Below are 23,509 nucleotides of genomic sequence, written 5' to 3'. Positions count from 1 at the left end.
GTACGTATGTATTTATGGTGTTGAAGTGAACCATTGGCTGAACTTGGAGCAACAGAGAGCAGGCTACCTCATTTTAGGATTAAAAGTAGTGATTATTATACAGTTTTTTGTGAGTATGGGGTTGTGGGCTAGCCAAAATGTAGCCATGCCATTTAATACTTCAAGTCAAGTTTATATTGATGAATTATTGATAATTTAATTCTTTGCTGTCCATTAACTCAACAGTTTGAATATTTATAGATATACAGTCTTATAAAATCGACCAGGTGACTCAGTTGGTTAAGTGTTCAACTCTTAATTTCAGCTCAGGTCATGATTTCAGGGTCCTGGGATTGAGCCCTGCGTCAGGCTCCTCACTCAGTGGGGAGTCTGGTTGAGATTCTCTCTCTCCCTCTTCCCTTCCCCTGCTTTCTTTTCCCCATGCTTGCTCTCTCTCTCAAACAAATAAAATAATCTTTAAGAAATACAAATAATTTACTTAAGAAAAACATTGAAATAGAGCATCTTTAATGACTTTGTTATTCATCTCCTACTATTATCTTTGTCTTTATCCCTTTTTTCTGGTCTAGAAAACAATATGATAGGTGATACCTCTCCTACAACCATACACTTGCTGTTTGTAAGAGCTAGAAATCCATAGATTTTTGTAAAAATGTGAAAGTTTTACTGTATGTCATCTGGCCAGTCCTTCAGAGCTGATTATATATTTTTAAATTCTTTTTATGCCTAATCATTTTATAAGTGTTGCTACCCATTATGTTCTTCAGAAGCTCTTGCATGTCATCTTCTGATGCAGTGATCTGGAGACATAGATGATCAGTAGCAGTGAGCAGATCATTTGCATCTGCAATCCAAATGCTCAGTGTGTTTCTATAGAAATTGTATAGCTGTTACATACACAAAAAAGTTCTGTAAGTCAAACAGTAGTCAAAATAAATTTGCCTTTAAACCCTGGAGCCTCATTGTAACACACCTTGAAATGATAGGAAACCCAATGAGGCATGCCACCAAAAGCAGTTTCCTACAGGAAGTTCTAAGAAAATTCATTATAATGTTTTCAACTTTAATACTAATCAATGGCATAAATTCTAAGAAACATTTAATAGGGATATTATTAAAGGGGCATTTTAATGGGAATATAATGAAAATAGTGAATCACATTGTTTAAGTAGCAAAAAAAAGCTACCTCTTGGCTTAATGAGTTTTGAACGAGGAGAGGTTTGAAGAATGAATTTAAAGAAAAGGAACATGAGTACGAAACAAAGAAGAAAATAGATATAAAGAAGCAAAAGAGTGACACTGATAAGAGAAAATAACAAGGCAACTTAGTATTGTTGCCCTTAATAATAGAATTACATCTTTTGACTGTGCTTTTTTTTGACATACCCACAGAAAATATTTAATTTCTGCATCCTCCTTCCTGTAACTCTATCAAATAATTTTTGTCTGGGAAAGAACAGATTTCATCCTTAATAGGGTAAAAAATTGTCAAAAAAAGTATAGGCAAAACCTCTGTAAAGTGTAGTACAGAAATTTAAAAAGTACAGATAGGGTTAATTGTTGCCTCTATTATCCCCTCCTATGGGGGTAGGGGGTGATTTTATTCTTGCTTCTGTTGTGATTGGGAGGATGCTGTCATTGGGAGGAAGGAGGCACCAGTAGGTGTGACTGTGTGTGCAGCTCTTCCCATTACCATTGTTGGTGGTTGCTGTCTGCGTGGTGGAACTTCAAAGACTCCAGGAGCTTTGCTTCCAGTTGAGTTATTATTTTCTTAACTGTTCTCTGGGGCCTCGAGCTTCCTTTGTAGTATTTCTTTACTTTGAGTTAAGCGCTGTTTCCATTAAAGTCTTTTTTTAAGCATCATTAAATACGTATGCCTTAATGTGAATTCTTTTATCAGATACTTTGCAGTTGTGTCTATTTTTGTGCCGAATGGGCGAGGGGGGAGTGGACAGTCACTGAAACGGAAGGACACCCTAGAGAAATGTCCATTTTCATTGGAGGTTTTGAAATCATTAGCCAGCCCTAGCACTAGATGTAAGCGGTGTAAGGACGATTTTTGTATATATATTATATCCTGGTATCTTCACCAGCACCGGACTTCAATGCTTTGCTCTCTCTGCCTGTTGATGTCTATAAATGCTCCTCTTACAGGTCTTCACATGGCTATGTATAAAACCTTTATAAATAGCACCCACTGCCGCTTACAGCAGAGCCACTGAGAAAAACATTTTTGTCTGGCTCTTCTCCCAAATGTCTGAAACTTTGCACTTTTTGTTTTATTTTAACTTGATTTAGCTAATATATTCTTAACCATAGCATTGTGACTTAGCAATTGAGACATTTTCTTCCATCTTGAACTCTTCAGAATCTCATCAAATTTAGTCATAAAATACAAAAATTGAAAGCAAGTCTACTTTGTTATAAATCTAGACTAAATTTGGTAAATTTAAATGTATAAAAAAGAGGTTACACTTAATGCATACATTCAACCAGATGTTGTGATAGTGAATTCTTTTATTCAATAAATATTAGTTGCTTTCTGGATAGAAAATCCATGACCTATACAGAAATTCTGGCGTATGTTATGCTGCCATGGACATAATCATGAATGAGGGCCTTGCGTTCAGGTGTCAGTTTGAAATTTTTTATCTGATGTTGTATGGATAAGACAGCTGCCCTCACTGTGCCAGACCTCCAAAATGCTTGTTTGCCCCGAAACGTTATTTAGTACATCAAAGAGAAGACACAGAATAGATGGAATCACTTGTTATTTCCCTTTCACTTTATTTCTCTATATTTTGCTGCCTACCTCACTGGGGAACAAAATAAGCTACATGAGTAAAAGCAGCAAAACAGAACAGTAAGTAGGGAGGGTCCTATAGTCACCAAGCATGGCACTTAAATTTATCCTTAATCCTTAATGCTACTGTAATAATATAAGCCTGTTCTTCCAGCCCTGAATCAGTGGTGCCAAGTGGGTGGATTAGAATATTCATTATTTCAAATCAATTAAACAACAACCCAATATATGACAGTAATGAAAGCTAATGTTTCTTAGCAGCTTACAATGTACCAGATATTGTTTTCAATGTTTTACATTTATTAACTCATCCACTTTCACAGTTGTATAAGTACACTATGTGATTGCCCTCACCTTTTGACAACCAAAGAAACTGAGGCTTAGAGAAGCTTTGTAACTTACTAAGGCTCTGTAGCTATCAGGCTATAAAGCAGGAATTAGAACCCTGTCAGTTTTCACTAAATCTGTCTGTGGCTTGTTAACCAGGGTTAATGACACTAAAGATACAAAATCCTTACCTTGATTTAGTAGGAAAGATAGATATGAAAAAATGTATCTTTAATATTTACAACAAAAGCTGTGCAGTTTTGTTAAAGCTAAATACTAGCAGAAAGGGAGGAAACAAGGGACATTTAGCTGAATATGGCCAAGTTTTTGATTTTATACCTGCTCAAGGTCATACATTCATTCTCACTGGCAACAAGCATTTGTAGCCATGAAAATGTTTTCCTTTATTCAGATAAGTAATTTTGTTCCCATGTTCTAGAATGAAAATAATTCCGTTTTTTAATTATATGTCTCTTTAAGCATTATCAAGGCAATAAGAATATAAATTAATCATTACTCTATCATTATAAATTATTTTGTTAGATTCCACTTCTGGAAGCTTCCATATAATAAACAACATTGTTTTCTTTGTAAAAATTGACAATATGGACAATTATATGTAGTGTTTATAATGTAACAGTTTTACTCTAATCTGCAAATTTTGACACTATATAAATTTAGCTGGTTGTTCAAGGTAGTCACCCATGGAAATGTTTTAATGTTTGTGGATTTTATGTTTTAAAATTGTCTTTGGGAATGTCTAATTGTTAATGTGTTGAAATAATTAGGAAATGTGAATATGCTCTAAAATTCAGAATTCTGCCATTCCAGAATCTGATTTAAAATCAAAATTGAGAATACATGAATAGCCCTTTGTAAACTTGTTGCCCAGAATAAGAGATGCTTAATTTTGGAGCTGAAGGGAATCTGAGAGATTATCTGTTCTTCCTCTTTACTGTATAGGTGCAGAGAGTGAATTGACTTCCCTAAGTGTTAGGTCTGAGGTCTCTGGGTTCAGGTCCAGCACTTTTCTGAAGCCTGATGGGATGGTCATAATGCTGTTGATACAACTACATCTTGGGTCATGAGAAAGCTGGGTATCACTTGAATTTTCTAATAAATTTGCTACCACAGCATGCCATTTATCCTCCCTGAATGAAGATATGTGCTTTGCTTCTAGGTCTACATTAAGAGAAACTCAGCCATTGACATTTTAAGGACTTAACCGCCCTACTATGAATAGCATTTATAACAGTGTTATGTCTGTCATGCCTTGGGAAGTGCATAAATTGTTAGGATTGACCTAAACTGTAAAAAATGTCAAATGCAGAAAGTTGAAAATAGGATATGTAGGCACTGTATCAAAATGTGTCTTGTTTCCAAATTCAGTTCTTTTCTTAATAGCACCCCTCCCCCTAGAAAAACTTTTCTAAAATTAATGTGAATTGGTGACATTTGTCTGCTATTTACTGAATTCAAAATATTCCCTTTTTAAGGTTACAAAATTCTGCTGTTTCATCAATAGATTTCTAACATTTTCAGTAGCTCAAGCTTTTATTCAAAAGAAAATGCCAGATCTCTTGAAGAGAAACCCTTGATTTATGTTAGGAAGAGAAATTCAAAGTATAAATTGTACAAAAGAATATCTAAAATTCTTAAAATATAAGAAGTCAACTTCAAGTTTATTTATAGCCTTAAAGTAATTTAGGGTTTAGAGGGTAGGCAGACTAATATTTCCATTCTGATAGACTCAGTAAAATTTGTATTTTTAGGTTGTAAATGTCAAGAAGATTATTTCCTATAAGGTCAGAAAAAACAGGCAGTATTCAATGGCTAAATAAAAAAGAAAATTCTGGGCCTTATCTCATAGGAAATGTAAATGGGACTGTGGTTTGTATTCTGTGATTCCCCAGGAATCTGAGGTTCTACACAATGTAGGGGAGGCCTGTGGCTGGCCGAAGAATTAAACGGACATACGGCAGATTAACAGGAGAAAAACATGCAAATTTTATTTAATATTTTTATGTGTACATGAGAGTCTTCAGAAGAAAAACAAAGACCCAGAGAAGCCATAGGCACCAAAAATATTTTAAACAAAGAATAATAAATTGTAAGGATGTGACAAGACAAAGGGGCTTGGGCTAGGGGCAGAAAATTGAGGGGCAGTGATTAGGAAGTATTGGAGGGAAACTAATGGAAAATAAGTGTTATTTTGTAGGTTTGTTTGTATAAGACCTCATATCCGTTTTGGTGTCGACTATCAGTCTCTGGTAGTAAGAATGTTATTGTTCTCTTCCCCATGCAGAGAAGGCATCTTTTTCGTGGGAAATTTTATGACCTGTGTTTAGGATGAAAGAGTGGAGGGGCCGAGAACCCTTCCTGAATTTTCCTGTTTCTCAAGCGCCTTCAGCTCAAAGTAATTAATATGCTGAAGTGTGGTATATTTTGGGGTGGCATGTTCTGAACCCCTTCAATATCAGTGTGCTACTAACACAGGACTTATTGTTTTGTAAAATACTTAGTGAATAATAATTAGATATGTAAACTACAGAGTTTAGGTGCAGCAAGCATGTGAAAAATGAAAGACTTACCTTTGTACATTCTGTCTGTAAGTCACTTGTACTAAGTGCATGTTCACACAGTGGGAAGGAGAAAGGGAGTACATTTGTCAGATCAAAACATTCAGCACTGCACTCCTCTGTGAAGAGATTTGCAGTTTGCTGATCATTTTCCTCAAGGATAATTTAAATATTTCTTTGTTATATTTTCACTTTCATATATGTGGTATTTAAAAATGCCTCCTTATTTTTCTATTTAAAGGAATTAATGCAACGTAAATACAGTCAGTTCTCATTATCCACAGTAGTTATGTCCTATACATAATAGTTGCCATGAAGACTGAATTAGCAAATACTGAACCATTGCTCCCAGAAGAAATGCAGGTTGGGCTCCTATGAGCCTCTGGTCACTACATTTTTGTCAACCAATCAATACATAACGTTGCTTTATTTGTGTTTGTATTTAAAGGCATCTCATCTAGTGTATCTCATGGATTCATTAACATTGAACTCACAGTTAACAGCACTATAACTCAAGCCTGAACACAGTTTATCGAACACGTGCATTTTCTCCATAAGGCACATCGTGACTTTCTTGCAGCTTGGGAGCACTGCACAGCACTTCAGCGCTGCTCTTGGGAGACAGACAATTTAGAAAGCTGAGTCATCCCCGAAACAACAAAATGCAAAACATATGGCACTAAATTGTGAAAGGGACACTTGTTTTTTATATAGTATGAAAACTGAATCAAGAACCTAGAGCATTGTCTTATGTGATCTGAGCTGGTAATGTGAGCGTCAGGTGACGCAAATTTTTGGCCCCTCTTCACATGTCCATGAGTGGGGATGCACCTAAATTTTAGCGAGTAGGCAAATTTGCACATACAGCATCTGCCAGTAATGAAGGGCCACTTGTACTTGTTAATTGTAATACTTGAAAAAATGTAGAGTTTTCTATCCAAAAATCTCAATGAGTGAATGAGTGAAGCTCAGGTTAATGGTGGTTTTTTTTTTTTCTTTTTTCTTCTGCTCTTCTTCCCTTCCTTTCTCCCTCCTTCCCTTTCTCCCTTCCTTCCTTTTTATGCATAGTATGGTAGCACAGAGCGGTATATCTTTGTATCATATGATAACCGTTAAAACTTGTTTGTTTTTTTAACCATTCACTCTTTCTTTTGTTTAACACTAGCCAACTAAAGAATTTGCCTTTTAAGAAATAAAATTCCTTGTTAATACATACTGCAGTAATTCACAGATAAATTATATCATGGAAAATGAAATTTTCGGAGTGATCCATGTAGTCTTCTATTTTGATAATATTCAAGTTTAAAGAGATGTGCAGCCAAATAAAAAATATCTGTGAGGCACTAGCTAGCAGCCTCTGCTTAATATGACCCCGAATCAGCTGTTCAACATTTAAAAATAGAGAGATTTCATTAAAATATTAGATCTCTGAACTTTCTTGAAAACTGAACATTTGAATACCAGCAGAGTTGCTACATAGCGTCAGGTGGATAGAGACCACCTCTCACATAATATATCCCAAACCCTCCCTATTGTTTCTCAGCTATCAAAACTGAATTTTAAGTCCATTTATTTAGCATCTTTTCCTTGTTGTTGTTTTTTAAATCAGGGACATATTTTCTCTGTTACGCATGTATCTCTATCAAAAGTAAAAAAGTGAAAGATAATGGTTTTTACATCAAACCAGCAACACCAGTTTGCATGGAGTGCTTGTCCGCTCTGAACATCGAAGTTATGACTTCTAATTTCAGGCGCTTCCAATTTTTTTTTAGCACTGTCACGGCTGATTTTCTGCACAAGTGGTAGGAGCATTGCTCATTTCTAGAAGTGAATTAATTCGGCTTGCTCACCAGGGACTCATTAGGCACGCGGGTGTCATGAAGTAATGGACGGCACCCAAATTCACAGTGAATCAGATTCCCTCCAGTGCCCCAGTCACTGAGGTGTGCTGACGACCAGGCCACAGAGTACTGTTTAGTGTTTTACCAGACAGGACCCAACCGCTCTAGTGGAGAGGAGAGAGCACACATATTCTGGGCTTTATTATTCCTATTTTATGGTTGATGTAAAAGATTCACCCAAAGGTATGAGAAATCAAACCAAAAATAAAGCAAAACTATAATGTACTACATCCTTTGCATAAACTCAAAACATACTAAGCATATGACCTGTCTCTTGCAAGTGAGTGCAAACCATTTGTACCAACTCATTTGCCTTTCAGGGAAGTATAGAAAGTAAATAAATTAAAAATGACCACCTTTATTAGTCTGTATTGCCAGTTGTCTAGGAAACTGTAGAGGCTGTTGGGGAAGTGGATACTGTTTGGAAAAATACTGATTTTACATTTTGAGAATAATGTTATTTTTTTAAGGTATGGATTTGAATGAGATAGAGCATTAAATGTGGGATAGCTACAGAATTGATACACCTCTCAGATTCTTCCTAAAAATTAGGGTTGTACAAATAATTGAATTTAAATATTCATATTTCAGAGAGGAATTTTTGAGATTTTGTTTTTGTTTATAAGGTAGTTTCAATTCCATTAAAAATCCTGTTGCTTTTGGGGTATTAGATTTGTCATATTATTAGAGAAAACTCTGCCTATAAATATTTATCTGAAAATCTTCAATCATTATAGAAGCCTTAACCATTTAAAAATTCTGAGTAGCAACAATGCATCATCAAAAAGCTTTGCATTCCTTGAATGGAGCACTGGGTATTATACGCAAACAGTGAATCATGGAACACTACATCAAAAACTAATGATGTAATGTATGGTGATTAACATAACATAATAAAAAAATTAAGAAAAAGCTTTGCATTCTTTAATGACAGTTACCTTCTGAATTATGGCTTGGTATAATCTTTGTCAACACTACTAGACCATCAGCTTCTTTGGGGAAAGGTCTTTGCTGTCTTTTCCTCTGCACGGTCTTCCACCCTTTCCACTCTCTGATAATCAACACGGGAGATGCCTTTCCAAGATGCAAATCTGAACATGCACCTTCCCCTAAAGATGCCATCGTTACGCACAAAGACTCCTGACTTCTACATGGAGCATTAGGTCCTTCATGTACCAATTCTAACCGTGCCCATGATACATGACCCTTATATAAAGTCACACAGAACTACTGAGCTCTGTAAAATAGTCAAAATATGCTGTTTCCCCATCTGTCTGGGTGCCTTGTTCCATCTTACTTCTATTTTACCGGGAGAGTTTATCTATTAGTTCTTTCTTAAAACTTCATCCCTTTACTTCAGTGGCCCCACATTCCTGGCACAGTGCTATGGGTGTAAAAGTTACTTCAGAGGATGCTAGTTGGTATCAGACATTTGATAATGGTTTCTAAATGTACCATAAAAGGTACATTTGCATATCTAGCCAACATTTCTAAGATTTTTTTTCTTGCTTGGCCAAAAGTTTGATTTTTCCCTTCTTCTCTTTTTTAAGATGCAGTAAGGGAATTTTCTGCAGAGGATGTATTAGAATATAGTGTATCTGAAGTACAGTAAGGCCAGTGGTGGGTGTGTTTTAAAATACAGTATATTGATCTAAAACTTAAGGTATTAGGGCGCCTGGGTGGCTCAGTTGGTTAAGTGACTGCCTTCGGCTCAGGTCATGATCCTGGAGTCCCGGGATCGAGTCCCACATCGGGCTCCCTGCTCAGCAGGGAGTCTGCTTCTCCCTCTGACCCTCCTCCCTCTCATGCTCTCTGTCTCTCATTCTCTCTCTCGCAAATAAATTAAAAAATCTTAAAAAAAATAAAAAAAAAAAATAAAACTTAAGGTATTATAAGGCTGACATATCAGGAAATAACTGCCACTAAAAGAGTTTATTATAGTTCCCAAGAGGAATGCCATAGGGGCCAGGAGGGGGAGCACAAAGGGAAGCACTGGGTCAATCAGGAGGCAAGAGCCTTAATTGTGGCTTCTGCAGGAAGGAATAGGTGAGGCAGGGCAGCAGGCTCTGGGGCACAGGGACTGTCCCCAGGTTGTCTGTTACTTAACCTGAGGTGATTAGGATGGATGGATAGCGGCCTTGAGTGTGAGAGCCTGATGGAGGAGATAGCTGGGCTGGGCTGTAGGCTCTGGATTGGTTTGTATTTGGAGAGTGCGCTTGTAGGAATTGGCTAACCCTGGAAGGGGCAAACCCCAGATGGGAAAGCCAGGATGCAGACAGTGGAAGACACAGTTAATACAGAGGGGAAAGTGGAAGCATGCTATGGCATCTGCAAGAAATGGTCAAGGATAATTATCTTTTTCTCAGTGTTATATAAATTACCGTGAAAGTAGTGGCTCAGAACAAGTCCCTAGATCAAATTGCTATCCTTTAGCTTATGTAGTATTGAAATTTGACCCCAACACGACAACAGTCTTTTAAATGGATCTAGAAACAGAAGTAAGTTTAACTGAATAGTGATAAAATATATCTGGAATAAATGTTAGGAATAATAAAATACATTTTTGGGGTTTATTAATGTCTGGTTCCTTTTTTCATCCGTGGAATATTTACTTAAGATTTATTATTCTAGATAGTCTTCTCCTAAGCAGAAAAATAGATTGTGTATGGTCAAAAACTGTAGAGCTATTTTCAGTAAACAGCAATATTACCAGAAAGAAGGCAAGTCTAATTTGTTTGACTTTTCGATTTATAAAAATAAATAAAAATAGCTTCCACATGGATTTCCTACAATAGATTTTATGCTAATTTTCAGAAATTGCTTGTTATCTCTGCATTATCAGATGTATTAGAGCTATAACCCTGGTCAGAATAATATCAGTCTGATTTTCTGATGTCCTATGTGGTATGTGTGTGGAGGTATGAGTATGAGAATGACCATTTTGGGTGAAGCAGAGAGAACCTCAGTTTTGGGTTTTTGTTTGGTTTTTTTTTGGTCTTTTGATGTTGAATATAATTTTAGAAAATTACTAATATTTCCCTGAGTCTTATTCAAGTGGGCCCACCTTGTGATTAGCAAATCATGACTCATCACACATTATAGTTTCTCATGAAATAATCCAGTAATAAAAATATAGAGAGCAAGTCCATCTTGCTTCTTTATAAAATGTTATAAAATATCAATATATATCTCAAGTTAGTATTAAATTCATAAAAAAGAAAGTGTCTTTTAAATTTATTCGTTTAAAAGAAAAATATATATACATTTTGTATTTAAATTCATACTAGAGTTAAATGTTTTAGTCTTTGACTTATAAAGAACTCCAGTGCGAGAATAAAAGCATTTCATGTTTTAAACTATTTATTCATATCAGAAGCCCACAGTTGTAATATTTATATAAATACATGCCACTAAATCATGCATAAGTCTGTACTCTTAGTAAACTGCATTGTACCAGGTATGGTTTTGAAGGAAAATAAAAACAGTAGAGTTCTCCTTTTGCCTTGTCTCAAACACCAATTACATTTAGATCAGTTTAATAAGTATTTATTGTGCCAGAAATACAAAGTAGAACAGTCCAGAATCTGTACCTTAGGAAAGCTTAAAATCCACAGAGGAAATCAGACCCATCAAGAGATCATTTTAACATAAGATGAGAAGTGATAGGATAAAAGTGTGCAAGGGTGCCATGGGATGGTTGGCAAGGGCTATTGCATACAAGGAAAGCTTTTCTAGTAGGTGAGAATTATCTGAAACTTGGAGGATGCCTAAATTTTATATATCTATATCTATATCTATCTGTATCTATCTATATCTATATCTATATCTATATCTATATCTATGTCTATCTATCTATCTGTCTATCTATCTATCTATCTATCTATCTATCTATCTATCTATCTATCTATAGCTGTTTGTTGAAAGAAAAGAGCACAGCACAAGGGAAGGTACTAGGTTGTGAGCAAGGGATCCAGTCGGTTTACCACAGTTAGCACATAAAGAGAAAAACGGCATTAAAATGTGAGCCGTGGAAGAAGGCAGGGTCTCTATCGTGGAAGTTCTTGCAGGCCATGATGGAGAGGTTTTTGGGGACAAAGTTTGTTTCAGAAAGATCTTTTTAGCTTCTGTGTGGAGGATAGATTTAAGGGATATTAGACTGGAGGATGGGAATTGTCCACTAGCGATGTTAATGCAGTAGACACTGTGTGAGGTGATGGTAGCCTGGTGGTTGTGCATACAAAGTAAGCATTTGTTTGAAAACTGTAGACGTGCTATATTTCACAGGGCTTTGAACTGAGTGAATGTGGGCACGTGAGACAGGGAGATGCTGAAGAAAGCCTCCCATCTCTGTCTTGGGTGGATAATGGATACAAGAGCAGGAACATGGGCCCAGAGAAGGAATTACATGTTGGACATGTAGAGTTAGATTTGCCTGTGGAAAGTCCATGTGAATCTTCTAGGCAGTTAGATACTGGAGTCCAGTTTTATGGAAAAATAACACAAGACTCCTGTGATGATGATATTGTTATTCTACCATGAGTTTTCGGGTACCTAAGGGCAAAGCAACACATTTTAAGGAGAAATGTTACACAAAATGTGAGATGCTGACCTTCATGAAAGAGCCTTGAAGTTTTTTGTTTTTGTTTTATTTTTTTCCCAAAATAGAAGTGACTTTTCACAGTCTATATCTAGATAATTTTTTGAAGGATTTGGAGAAGGCTCTTTTGCTATTACTCTAAATTAACTGTTATTGATATTTTGGGATCTATTTTAACTATTTATTTAGGTTTAAACCACAAATATATTGAAAGAAAAGGCAGTGGGTTAGAAGAAAGAAATTAATCAGATCAAAGCAGTGTGCAGATGAGATGAGATAGATCATGTTCCTCCAGAGTTAATGCCTGTTGGTTGAGTAATACTGAGTCAGTTAATAATAATGGAGTGAATTCCACCCTCCAACCACAAAAAGTAGCCTAATATTACCATTCTTTTTCTCTGATAGTTGAAACCTTGGATATATGAATAATTATAGCACCAAGAAAGAATGATTCCTGAAATTTCTTGCAACCTAGTGATTCTCATTTCTAATGAAGAAGTATAAAACAATACTGTCTATAATGCTGTAATCCAATTTATTGAAATAGGAATGACAACATGTAATCATTTAACAAATACTGAATGAGTATCAACTGTCTCTGAGGCACTAAGTACTGGGTATCAGGGTGAAGGGTGGAGAAACACAAAGTCTCTGATGCATACATTTTCAGAGGAGGAGAGTGTGTATCATGCTATAAATGTATAAGCACATAAATATGTTAGGTAGAGATAAATGCTGTCAAGAATAGGAGTGAGTGGAAAGAGTAAAGATGGCATGCATGCTATTTTGTAAAGAATGGTCAACATATCCAAAATATTGACCTCTGACTTAGAAAAAGAATATATAGATTTACATTTATGCAACATTTGCAAAACTAAGCAAATTCCACCTTTTATAGTGTTTTTAAACTTTACTTTCAGAGCAGAGGGGGAGGGAGAGAGAAAGGGGGAGAGAATCTCAAGCTAACTCAGGTCAAGCATGGAGCCCCACGTGGGGCTCAATTTCACATCCCTGAGATCATGACCAGAGCCAAAACCAAGAGTCGGTTGCTTAACCGCTGAACAACCCAGGCGCCACTACATTTTTTTTTTTCAAATAGGATAGATTACCATTTCAAATTATATATATTCTTACTTTATTTAAGTGCCTTGGTGCATAAAGGTCAGTAAAACATACTAATTAGCTAAAACATACAATTTCCCAACTAACATTTATAAATATTACATTACCCAAAACTCAAGCTGCTTATCAGTGAACATTCTGAACCATAACCAAAGGAAATGACATTCTTGTCTCTCTATCTCCACTGCCCCTATATACACACCCACACTCCCCCCCATACACATGTACACCACACATCTATGCATATATCTGTATATATAATAATGTATGGGTAATCCCATATATTAAATAGGGAGGTAGGTGGATAGATAAGCAAATGTGTAAACATCTAGAAGGCTATGCACCAACCTTTCATCCATATTGATTGTATTGGTGATCTCCTGTGTTTGGGATTCACTTTATACATTCTCTGTTTCTGTATTTAATTTCCTTTCAATAGTAAACACATACTAAATTTGTAGTAAAAAAATAGAGCAAAGGTATTTTTTAAGTATTAAAATCTTTAGATGGTAAATCCTCCTCTCCAAAATATCTTCTCCAAAGCCAGAAAGTAAAGACTAACAATGAAATTAAAAAGAAAAGCAAAAAACCTTCTCTCCCATGATGTTTTGATGAACTGGGCACGTTACCAGCTCTCTGAGTTATTGTTAGAAACAAAATTGTGGAAGCACTGTGATTTTGCATTCACTCTTTGACTAGCCATTGTTGTTGCTCAGATTGCTTAAACAGTTCAACCATACATATTTAATCACTGCATAGAAAACTTAATTCTAGGGAGTGATAAGCAATCAGGGTAATAGGGGGAAAAAAGTGGCTTGTCCCGAAATAAGCACAACATATTATTAGATGTCGAATGAAATTTAAATACATTTTTGTAGAAAATAGAATTAAATTGATAGATTTTACAATATCCCAGACTCTCTTAAAAGTGTATGGTATGTATTTCTGTATGAACTTTATATCACAGATTATTTCTAGGAATTTTGTGATTTCAAAGACAACTCTGAGCTCACATATGCATGCTGATATTATGCAAGCTTTAACCAAGTTATAGAAGATCAACTTTGATTTCATAATGTAAGAGGTATGGCTTACAGAGCATTTTATCAATTTCTCAAATGACCACTGACCACTTACCAGTTGTAAGATGAGGCTTAGTTCACACTAATAGTGTTCCTTTATGTTTTTGCTAATATTCTAGGACTCTCTGAAGAAATAAACCATGCCCATCCTTTCTCTCACTTTTTCCATTGCCCTAAAAATGAGGAAGAGAGGCACCAACATTTGTACTACTCTGTACCTGGAACTGATTGTAGGTTTTGATTTAGAAGAAGATACGGGAGGGGTGGATTCTTTCCTCTGCCTAAGCTCAGGGAACATTTACTTCCTGAGAGATGAATGGGGAATATTTTATGTCAATTAATATATATTGAAGGTGTATAAAACAATGATGTGTCTGTTATTCAACTGTCACTGACATGAAATTGACTACAAAATTACTTTCTGGAGTTCAGAATTTACTCCCTCCTCCTGACTTTTCGTTTATGCACTTTTCAAGACAAAAAGTAATTTCTACCAACTGCTGGATTATAAATTCAACCTGGGATCTTATAATCAGATTCCATTTTTTTTTTTCTCTTACCTCTCATCACAGATGATAAAGATACTGCAATTGGAATTCAGCTGTGACAGTATAGATGATTAAGCTAGAGTCTAATTGGCTTTGCAGTGTTAGCAGAAGCCTAAATTTAATGGACGATTTTCCCCCCATAGTAAAATAAACTTCTGTGATTTACAGTCTTAGAGAACAGAATTTTGTTGATTAAGAAGGTCTTTTTATGGACAGTAAAGAATTGACTATAAGAATGAAAACTTAAAGTGTGAAGTTATATTTCTCTTTCTGAACTTTTTTGAATGCAACAGTTCTCAAATTAAATAAGAAATAAGAGCAAAACTTGTAATGACAAGTAGTGCACAAAAAGAGTGAATGTAGCCGTGGTAGCTCTGCGCGTCCACTGAGGCTTCCGTGGGTGACGTGCTCTTATGACCTGGGGTCTGGGGGCCACAGTATTGCCTGTGGCAATGGAAGTAAACAGGGGCCAGAGAACTAGGACATGAGACAAGAAAATATTTCTCCAGCAGGCTTTAAACTTGCTATTAGTTTTCTCCAGTGTCACTGTGAAATTCTTTAGCAAGAACTTACTCCAAACTGAGAGGCAGGCTTCATTCAGGCTTGTAATTCTAAAGTAATTAGAGCTATCCAGTTTGACTAGGTTTTCTATTATTTAAAATTAAAAGCTAAGAGAAATGGATTTTTAAAAATATTTGTAATGACAAAGGTCTAATTATGATAACAAGGTTTCTATTTGTACTCAAAATCTGCTCTGAATAATTACAGTTCATATTCGAGCCATTCCATGGATTTGGAACCTGTTAACCAGTAGTGCATAATAAATAAGATTCATGTCATTTTCCGTTTCTGGTGTGAATACGTAGCAGTTATGAAACTAATCCACCCCACCCCCCCCCGCCATCGCCTGTTTCTGAGGGTGGTGACAAAGTTCATATTTTTTAAAAGTTTATATAATTTCATGTCTTCAGTAAAATTCTCTAAAATCAAATTAGAGCTACTCTAGTCATAGTGTATTTGTTCTTCTATCACATATATGGGTGAGGATGTCTTTGTTCAGTGTAGTCATAAACATGGGCAGCCATTCCAAAGAGAAGAGGCTAACAAGAAATTTGAGACAGATATGAGGTCCAAGAGCAAATAGCAAGAAGCTTCTTGTAGTCCACTTAGCTATAAACCCTGGCTACTACCATAGAGTTTACCAAAAATGGGAGTAGAATATAAAAACCACTAGAAAAATGAGTATACCATCAAACCCTGCATTCCAGAATCCTTCGTTCTTTTGTCAAAAAATAAATTTGTGAGCAAAATGTATATTTAAAAATCATGAGTAATTAGTCCCATTTAAGAAGGAAAATATAAAAATCTCATAATATGTCAAGGATTAAAAATTTTACTTCTTTCAGGTGAAGTCCAGACTGCCAAGTTAAAATTTGAAGCATATAAGTCATTAATGGAATTTGTTTTTAGTATTATGATTAAAGTAAGATTTGATACTAATAAAGGTTTCTTTGATCATTTTTATGCATATCTTCCATAAAATTGATTTCAGAACACACAATTAAACCAAAAGAAGAAACAGAACAAGAACAGAGGACTCCAGATTTTTCAGGAAAAACCACTTCTTTATCATTTATTCTGTACAGAGACCCACTGGAAGTGGGCATATTTCACACTGGGTGGTGAAATACAAGAAATAAAATAAAATGTTATGTGTTTCTTCTTTTAGGGGCTGATGTTATCAATTTTGATGGCCACGTTGTGTTACCGTATAGATTCAGAAACAAGAAGATGAAAACACTGAAAGACGTCATTGCCTTGAAATTTAAAACCTCTGAAAGTGAAGGAGTGATCTTGCATGGGGAAGGACAGCAAGGGGATTACATTACCCTGGAACTGAGAAAAGCCAAGTTGGTCTTCAGCTTAAACCTAGGTATGTTCTGACTTTTGACACCATTCTGTCCATTTATTAATCTTCCCATTAGTAAAATGCTGATGTTGCTTAATCCTTAAAGTGTAAATTATAAAAAAGCAGTTCTCGTTATGTTATTAAATCATCTTTAATCCATAGTGGTTTAATCCATTTTAATCCGTATATACTTAGTCATTAAAAAATAATTATTATGTACTCATCCGAAGCAAGGTACTATACTAGCAACTGAGATACAGTAGTGAACAAATAGAGAAGGTCCTTGAGTTCATGAAATTTATGACCTAGTGGAGGACTCAGACAATATATTATCTATTATTATTTTAAAACAACTAAATCAAAAGCAATGACTTCAAATAATGATAGGTAGTATGAAATCAATTAAATAAACTAAAATGATAAAGGATACTGCAGAGACAAGAAGGGTCCACGTTAGAGTATGTACTGAGGAACATTCTCCCTGAGAAGATACACAAGCTGAGATTTTAGGACTGAAATTAGCCATGAGAATATTAGGGAGGAGAGCATTGCAAGGTAGCAGTCACTACTGACAAAAATCTGGCATGCTCAAGGAATAGGAAGGAGGCTGGTGTGGGTAGATGAAGTGAGTCAGTGGGAGAGAAGACAAGATCTGAAAGTTGGGGATTGTTCAAGTCCTGTAAGATCCTGTATGGCATGGTAAAGGTTTATTATTATTTAAGAAAGAGAAGCTGTTGGTAGGCTTTAAACTATATGGCATCACGATCTTATTTTTAAAAGTATACCGAGATTCCTGTGAAAGAAAATGTTTGCATTTGCGTGGGAGTCAAAGGCAAGGGAGAGATGGCCCTGGCTTGCAGAGGTGACTGTCAGTGGAGATGCAGGAAGTAGGTCTAGTTAGGAGGTGATTTTAGTGGTAAGTTCAGCATGATTTGTAATGAGAAAGAAAGAGAATAAGTGAAGGATAATTCCTAGACACCTAAGGGACTTAAGTGCCATTTTCAGAAGTAGAGGCGACTCTATAGTTTCTCTACAGAGTTTCTTCTAACAAAGGATTATTAGTTTCCTCTAATAAGAGGAGGTCTAAAATGGACATGGTGTATTTTAGTTGCTTATTAGACATCAGAATTGAGATTTCTATTAGGGAGTTACGTGTATGAATGAGATTGAGAGGTGTTACCTGGAGACTGAGGGGAATAGGCAGTGAGCAGGAGGTATCAGAGACCAGGGAAAGAAAAAAGGCCGCTATTGTGTTGAATTCACCTAAGATGGAAACAGGCAGGTGAATGTTGGCTTAGGCCCCATAGAGGTTACAGTCGATTTTCCCTCAGTGGAATAGAAAGGACAGTAGTTTTATTGACATAGGTTAAGAAAAGACGAGAAATGTGGAACTGAGAAATATAACTAGAAATCAGATAATCATGAATCAGAGAAATAAAATATTGACTGGAAAATAGTTCCTGTTTTGTTTTGGGTTTTTGTTGTTTTTAAGTATTTTTAAGTTTCTTGCTTGGCTAAAAATTTCAGGATTTATGCAAGAAGTTTTTGGAGGGCATCGCACATTCCATAAATTTTTCTGTTGTAAATAATAACAGATGGGCACCTGGGTGCCTCAGTCGTTAAGCGTCTGCCTTCAGCTCAGATCATGATCCCAGAGTCCTGGGATCGAGTCCCACACTGGGCTCCCTGCTCGGCGGGAAGCCTGCTTCTCCTTCTCCCACTCCCCGTGCTTGTGTTCCTGCTCTTGCTATCTCTGTCTCTGTCAAATAAATAAAATCTTTAAAAAATAATAAAACAGAATTCTACAAAAATATTATATCTAAAATATATTAATAGCTAAAGTTCATATGTTAAATGCATCCCAGTACAAAGCTACAAAAGTAAAGATAAGAACACAAAAACAGATCCTGCATTTTTGACTTGCTTATCAGTCTGAGTGGTCTCCAGACATTCTAGAATAATGGCTTGTGTTCTACATATTAAATTTATTACTTTGAAAATCAGTATTATATTAAAAAGTATAGTTTCAAATAGTTTTTTTTTGTTGTTGGTAATACTTGATACAGTGTCTATAAAGATTTACCCTTTATTATAAAACTTTCCTCATTTCAAATCTGATCTGATGGAAATAATAGCTTCTATAAGAAAAAAACGAAGAAAATCACACAAAAAGCTGGATCACTTAATTACACAAAAATATTGAATTCTTTACATTAAATAAAATCATAATGCATGTGAAACTTGAAAAATGCAAATGTCAAATATGGAAGTTTAGGGTCATTCATGAATAAGAATTTATACCACTCCCTAAGAATACCAAGACTTTAAGAGAAAATGTAGGCATAGGGCATAAAAGGTAATGCATAGAAGAAAAATTGTAAGTATTCTGTAAACATCAAATGCTCAACTGCACTATATATAAAATAAATGCACAATAAAATAGTGATTTTAATTTTAAGTAAATCAATTTAAAAATAATATTAATATTCATGAGTATGTGACAAGATTCTTTGTACTGCTCTTTGGATCAGGAAATATTTTCAGGAAAACAGTTTGATAGTGTCTTCAGATATCTAAAAAATGCCTATATATTTTGGTCCAGTAATCATAAGGAAATAATGAGAAATGGGTATAGGATTTAGTTCCAAGGATGTACTTGGCAGTATTGATTACAATGTCAAAAATTGAAAAAAAAAGCTAAACATATAGAAATATGTTGATATGCATTTAAAATGTCTGTGAATAATTTTAATTCTATAGAAAATACTATAAAACATTAAAACTGTAGTATAAAATATTATAAATAATATTTCAATATTTTTATATTGATTATATACACACACATAAGGGTATATGTATATAATTAAATATATGTATAGGAAAAAAAAACTGGAAGGAAATAGACCAAACTATGTTTAGTGTGGAAATGAGTGATTAATGTTGTACATATTAATTCTTTATAATATCCTCTACTTATAATTATGTACATGTATTTGTGTATTGCCTGGGGAAAAAATAGCCCTAAATCATTTTTGAATGATTCTTAGTAGAAGATAAGGAGAAATAAGTGTTTAGGGGATAGATATCAGAAAACAAAATGTAAGTACTTTTTAAAAATATGCACGCACACTCAGAGCAATTGAATTATATCTAAGGATGTTTACTTTCTCAAACCTTTTCCTTTTTCTTTTTTTTTTAAGTGAAACACAAAGAGGAACCTTTTAAAAGCCACTGTGCTTTATATAGGCATGACATTACTGTTTTGAAACTAGTACCTGATCCTCTGACCTCACAGAAAGATCATTACCATTTCACTGGAAAGCAGTTTACTTACAGAGTTTTATTGACTGATTGGAATTTATGACAGTCATGGAAATGCACTCACTCATATGTCCACTGTGCCTTTTTAATGCCATTACCTAAATATCAGGCATCTCTAGCTGCTACTCAGTCTTCTAGTCATTTAAAGTAATTTAGAGTAATGAAATAGAGTGTATCCTTTCACTTAGACTTATTCCGACTTTTCTTTCTCCCTCTCTGCCCCACTGCCACATGTACACAGATAGTTATAATCACAATCCCAGTCATAGCACATTTGGTTTCATCACCAGAAGGAAAGAAAATCTGATCTAGGAAAGATACAGAAAATGTCAGGTGTAGGCATCATTATCATCCTAAATGTGAAAAAAGAAAAGAGGAAATAATTCAGTGCTCTAGTCAATTGTGTGTTTCTCCTATTTCTATTATACTATTTATTCTGAAACCATGTTGTATTTTTATAGCACTTAGTTTTACCTGGTCATGAAAAGCAGTACTTGATTAGACAAAATAGAAGATAGTATAAAACATGTAAACAGTATCCAGAGATGACCTTAGTAAACATTTTGGATTCTCACAAACTTTCACTCTCAGTTATAGTCTTGTTGCCATGGAAATCTACTTTCAAAGCTAGATTAATACTACATACATATTTTTGCAAGTATATTTTATTTTAAAATATAACTTGAGTTAATTTTCCATACCATTAAATATTACATTGTGGTTAAAATTATTGCTTTTGGAGTCAGTGAAAACTGGAAAGTGTCATGCTGTGTTTTCTTGACCAATAATAAAAATAACAGCAACAATAAAAGACTGTTAACAGGTAACATTTAGCTAATGTTCACTATATGCCAAGAAGTTGATTAAGTTCTTTGCATGTGCTAATTGCTTTAATCATCATAGCAACCTTGTAAAGCTGGTATCCTGATTTTCTCCATTTTCTGTACGAGGCAGCGTAGGTGCAGAGAAGCTGCCAGCTTGCCTAGGATCATAGGGCAAGCCCGTGGGGGAGCCAGCATGAGAAACCAGGCACTGGGCTCCGGAGCCATGGGGCACCAACTTTGTAAGAACGTATCAAATTTATCAGAATTCATGGCACATTAAAAAAAACTCATATTCTTTTTTCTTTTTAAAGGAAGTGTTTTCCATCTTTAATAGCTTTTATATATTTTGAATATCAGACTGTTGTTAAGTATAGTTACATGCTGGTTCCCCCACGCTAGCATCAGTGGACAGGACTTGAGTGGTGTACCAGCCCGTGGCTGTGATGGAAGGTTGGCAGCTGCACAGAGTAACTGTGGTGTCCCTGCTTCGTTTCTGTTCGTTCCATGACTCAGGAAGCAATCAGCTTGGCCCCATCTATGGGCACACGTCCGTGATGACTGGAAGCCTGCTGGATGACCACCACTGGCACTCTGTGGTCATTGAGCGCCAGGGCCGGAGCATTAACCTCACCCTGGACAGGGGCATGCAGCACTTCCGCACCAATGGAGAGTTCGACTACCTGGACCTGGACTATGAGGTGGGCTGGAGGACGCATCCATTGTGCTCCATCTTGAGTGGCTGCCTCAGTCTCTTACTGCGTCTTTGTGTTCTTGTCAGTCACATACCTGCCTGCTCCATTCGTTTTATTCCCCAAAGAAAAATTATCTTTCAACTTCAGGGCCTAATATATTAATACTGTCATTTTATTCATTTCTAAATTTGTAATTATGAGTATTTGAAATATTTTAAAAATCTTGGTACCAAAGTAATAATTTAAAGGGAACAGACCATTTATCATGTCATCAGGGCAATTTAGTAAGTCCAGAAAAACTGTAAGTTGTAATCTTTCCATTGGTAATTAATTATGATATAAATCACCTGTTATTCTTGAGGATAGACAATATACTATAAACACAGGATTGCTTAATGTTTATTACAAAATATTGACTAAGAAATCCTGAGTTCTGATTTATATTAAGTCATTTATGACTTCATGACTATGGATAGTTCTTTTGTCAGGTTCTATTTTCTCAGATAGAATTATCATAGAAGAAACAAAATATAGACTATTTTAAGAGGTTGTCCATAAATAGGACATATTTTATCCTCTAAATGATCAAAGATCAAAAAAATAATCGTATTGGTCCCATAAAAACTGTATATTCCCATATTATACAGGTACGCTGAAATTTCAGGTTTTTTAATAAATTATTTAGAGAGTGGTTCAACCTTAAAATGCCCACCAAAAATGTTAATCATATATAGAGGTAAGAGTTCTGTAAGATGTTCAACACAGTGTTATAATTCCAAGAGAAAAGGGATAACACTAAATAAATTGGATGAAATATTATTCAGCAAAGAGTTTCCAAACTTTCTTACTTCAAGGAACCCTCAGTGTGTTACTAATTTTTCCACAGCTGTCCTAGGCCATTCTATATTAGTTAGAGCCAGACAACTTAATGTTTATGTCCTAACAACTCAGTAGCCATTTGAAAAAAAAAATACAGATAAAAGAAATGAAAAAAAATTTATTTAATTCTTAAAACAACAATGATTACTTGCTAATGGGATGAGTGTCCCTGCATGGTACAACTCCTCAGATTTTGGAATCGGATTTGACTGCCATCTTCATCTTCTGTTCCACTTTTACTTTCATGTGACACTTTTTATGAGAGAAATGATAAAAAACCCACCTTCACTAGGACAGGAAATCATCAAAAGTAGGGTAGCAGGATGTTGGAATGGTGAACTAGCTCAAGCTAGTGTTTCACGTAATGCCCAGAACATGTCAAATATTGCTGTGTATCCTTTAAAAATAGAAGGTGTACGGTGGCTGCGACCCTATGAGTTTTCTGTGCCAACTCAGTGTGCCTTGTCCCCAGTTTTTGAAATTATTTGTATATATACACACATACATATATATATATTAATCAGTATCTATATATAAATTTTTAAAAATGTGAAATATGCCCACCATAAGATAATTTACAACTGTGTTATTTTCTTTTATATATTTAAATAGTTTCTAAATTTTCTGTGAGATGAATATATTACATATATTCCTAAATAGGAATTTAAAATAGATTATGCTATGTAAACCCTGATATTGAGACTTTATTAATGTTAAAATAAATTTAAGATTATCAGAAAATAACTGTACCCCCCCAAAAAAATCTTCTTAAAGCAAAATGATTGTTGCAAGGGAAAGAATATGAAAATCCCAGAAGTTTTATTTTTTCTAAATTAGTACATTTCTTGGCTTAGGTGGCTTATCTCCCACTGTATGAGAGAATGTAAAGATGAATTATTCATCCTCAATTAATAAACTTTGAAGT

The 23,509-nt window shown here is 35.1% G+C and overlaps 1 protein-coding gene across 4 annotated transcripts in view; it reads left to right on the top strand.

The window, feature by feature from the left end:
- Positions 1–23,509, top strand: part of CNTNAP2 (contactin associated protein 2) — a 1,915,205-nt gene that overhangs the window by 865,370 nt on the left and 1,026,326 nt on the right. For all 4 annotated transcript variants that reach the window (XM_032401131.1, XM_032401133.1, XM_032401132.1 and 1 more), the window contains 2 exons: positions 16,689–16,892; positions 21,527–21,711. In XM_032401131.1, the coding sequence (XP_032257022.1) occupies positions 16,689–16,892; positions 21,527–21,711 (389 nt within the window). The remainder of the gene's footprint in view (positions 1–16,688; positions 16,893–21,526; positions 21,712–23,509) is intronic.

This window comes from Phoca vitulina, unplaced genomic scaffold (assembly GCF_004348235.1).
Source record: "Phoca vitulina isolate PV1807 unplaced genomic scaffold, GSC_HSeal_1.0 scaffold4, whole genome shotgun sequence".
Taxonomy (NCBI): domain Eukaryota; kingdom Metazoa; phylum Chordata; class Mammalia; order Carnivora; family Phocidae; genus Phoca; species Phoca vitulina.
Note: the sequence above shows the minus strand (reverse complement) of the source record. Positions and strands in the feature narration are given on the sequence as shown.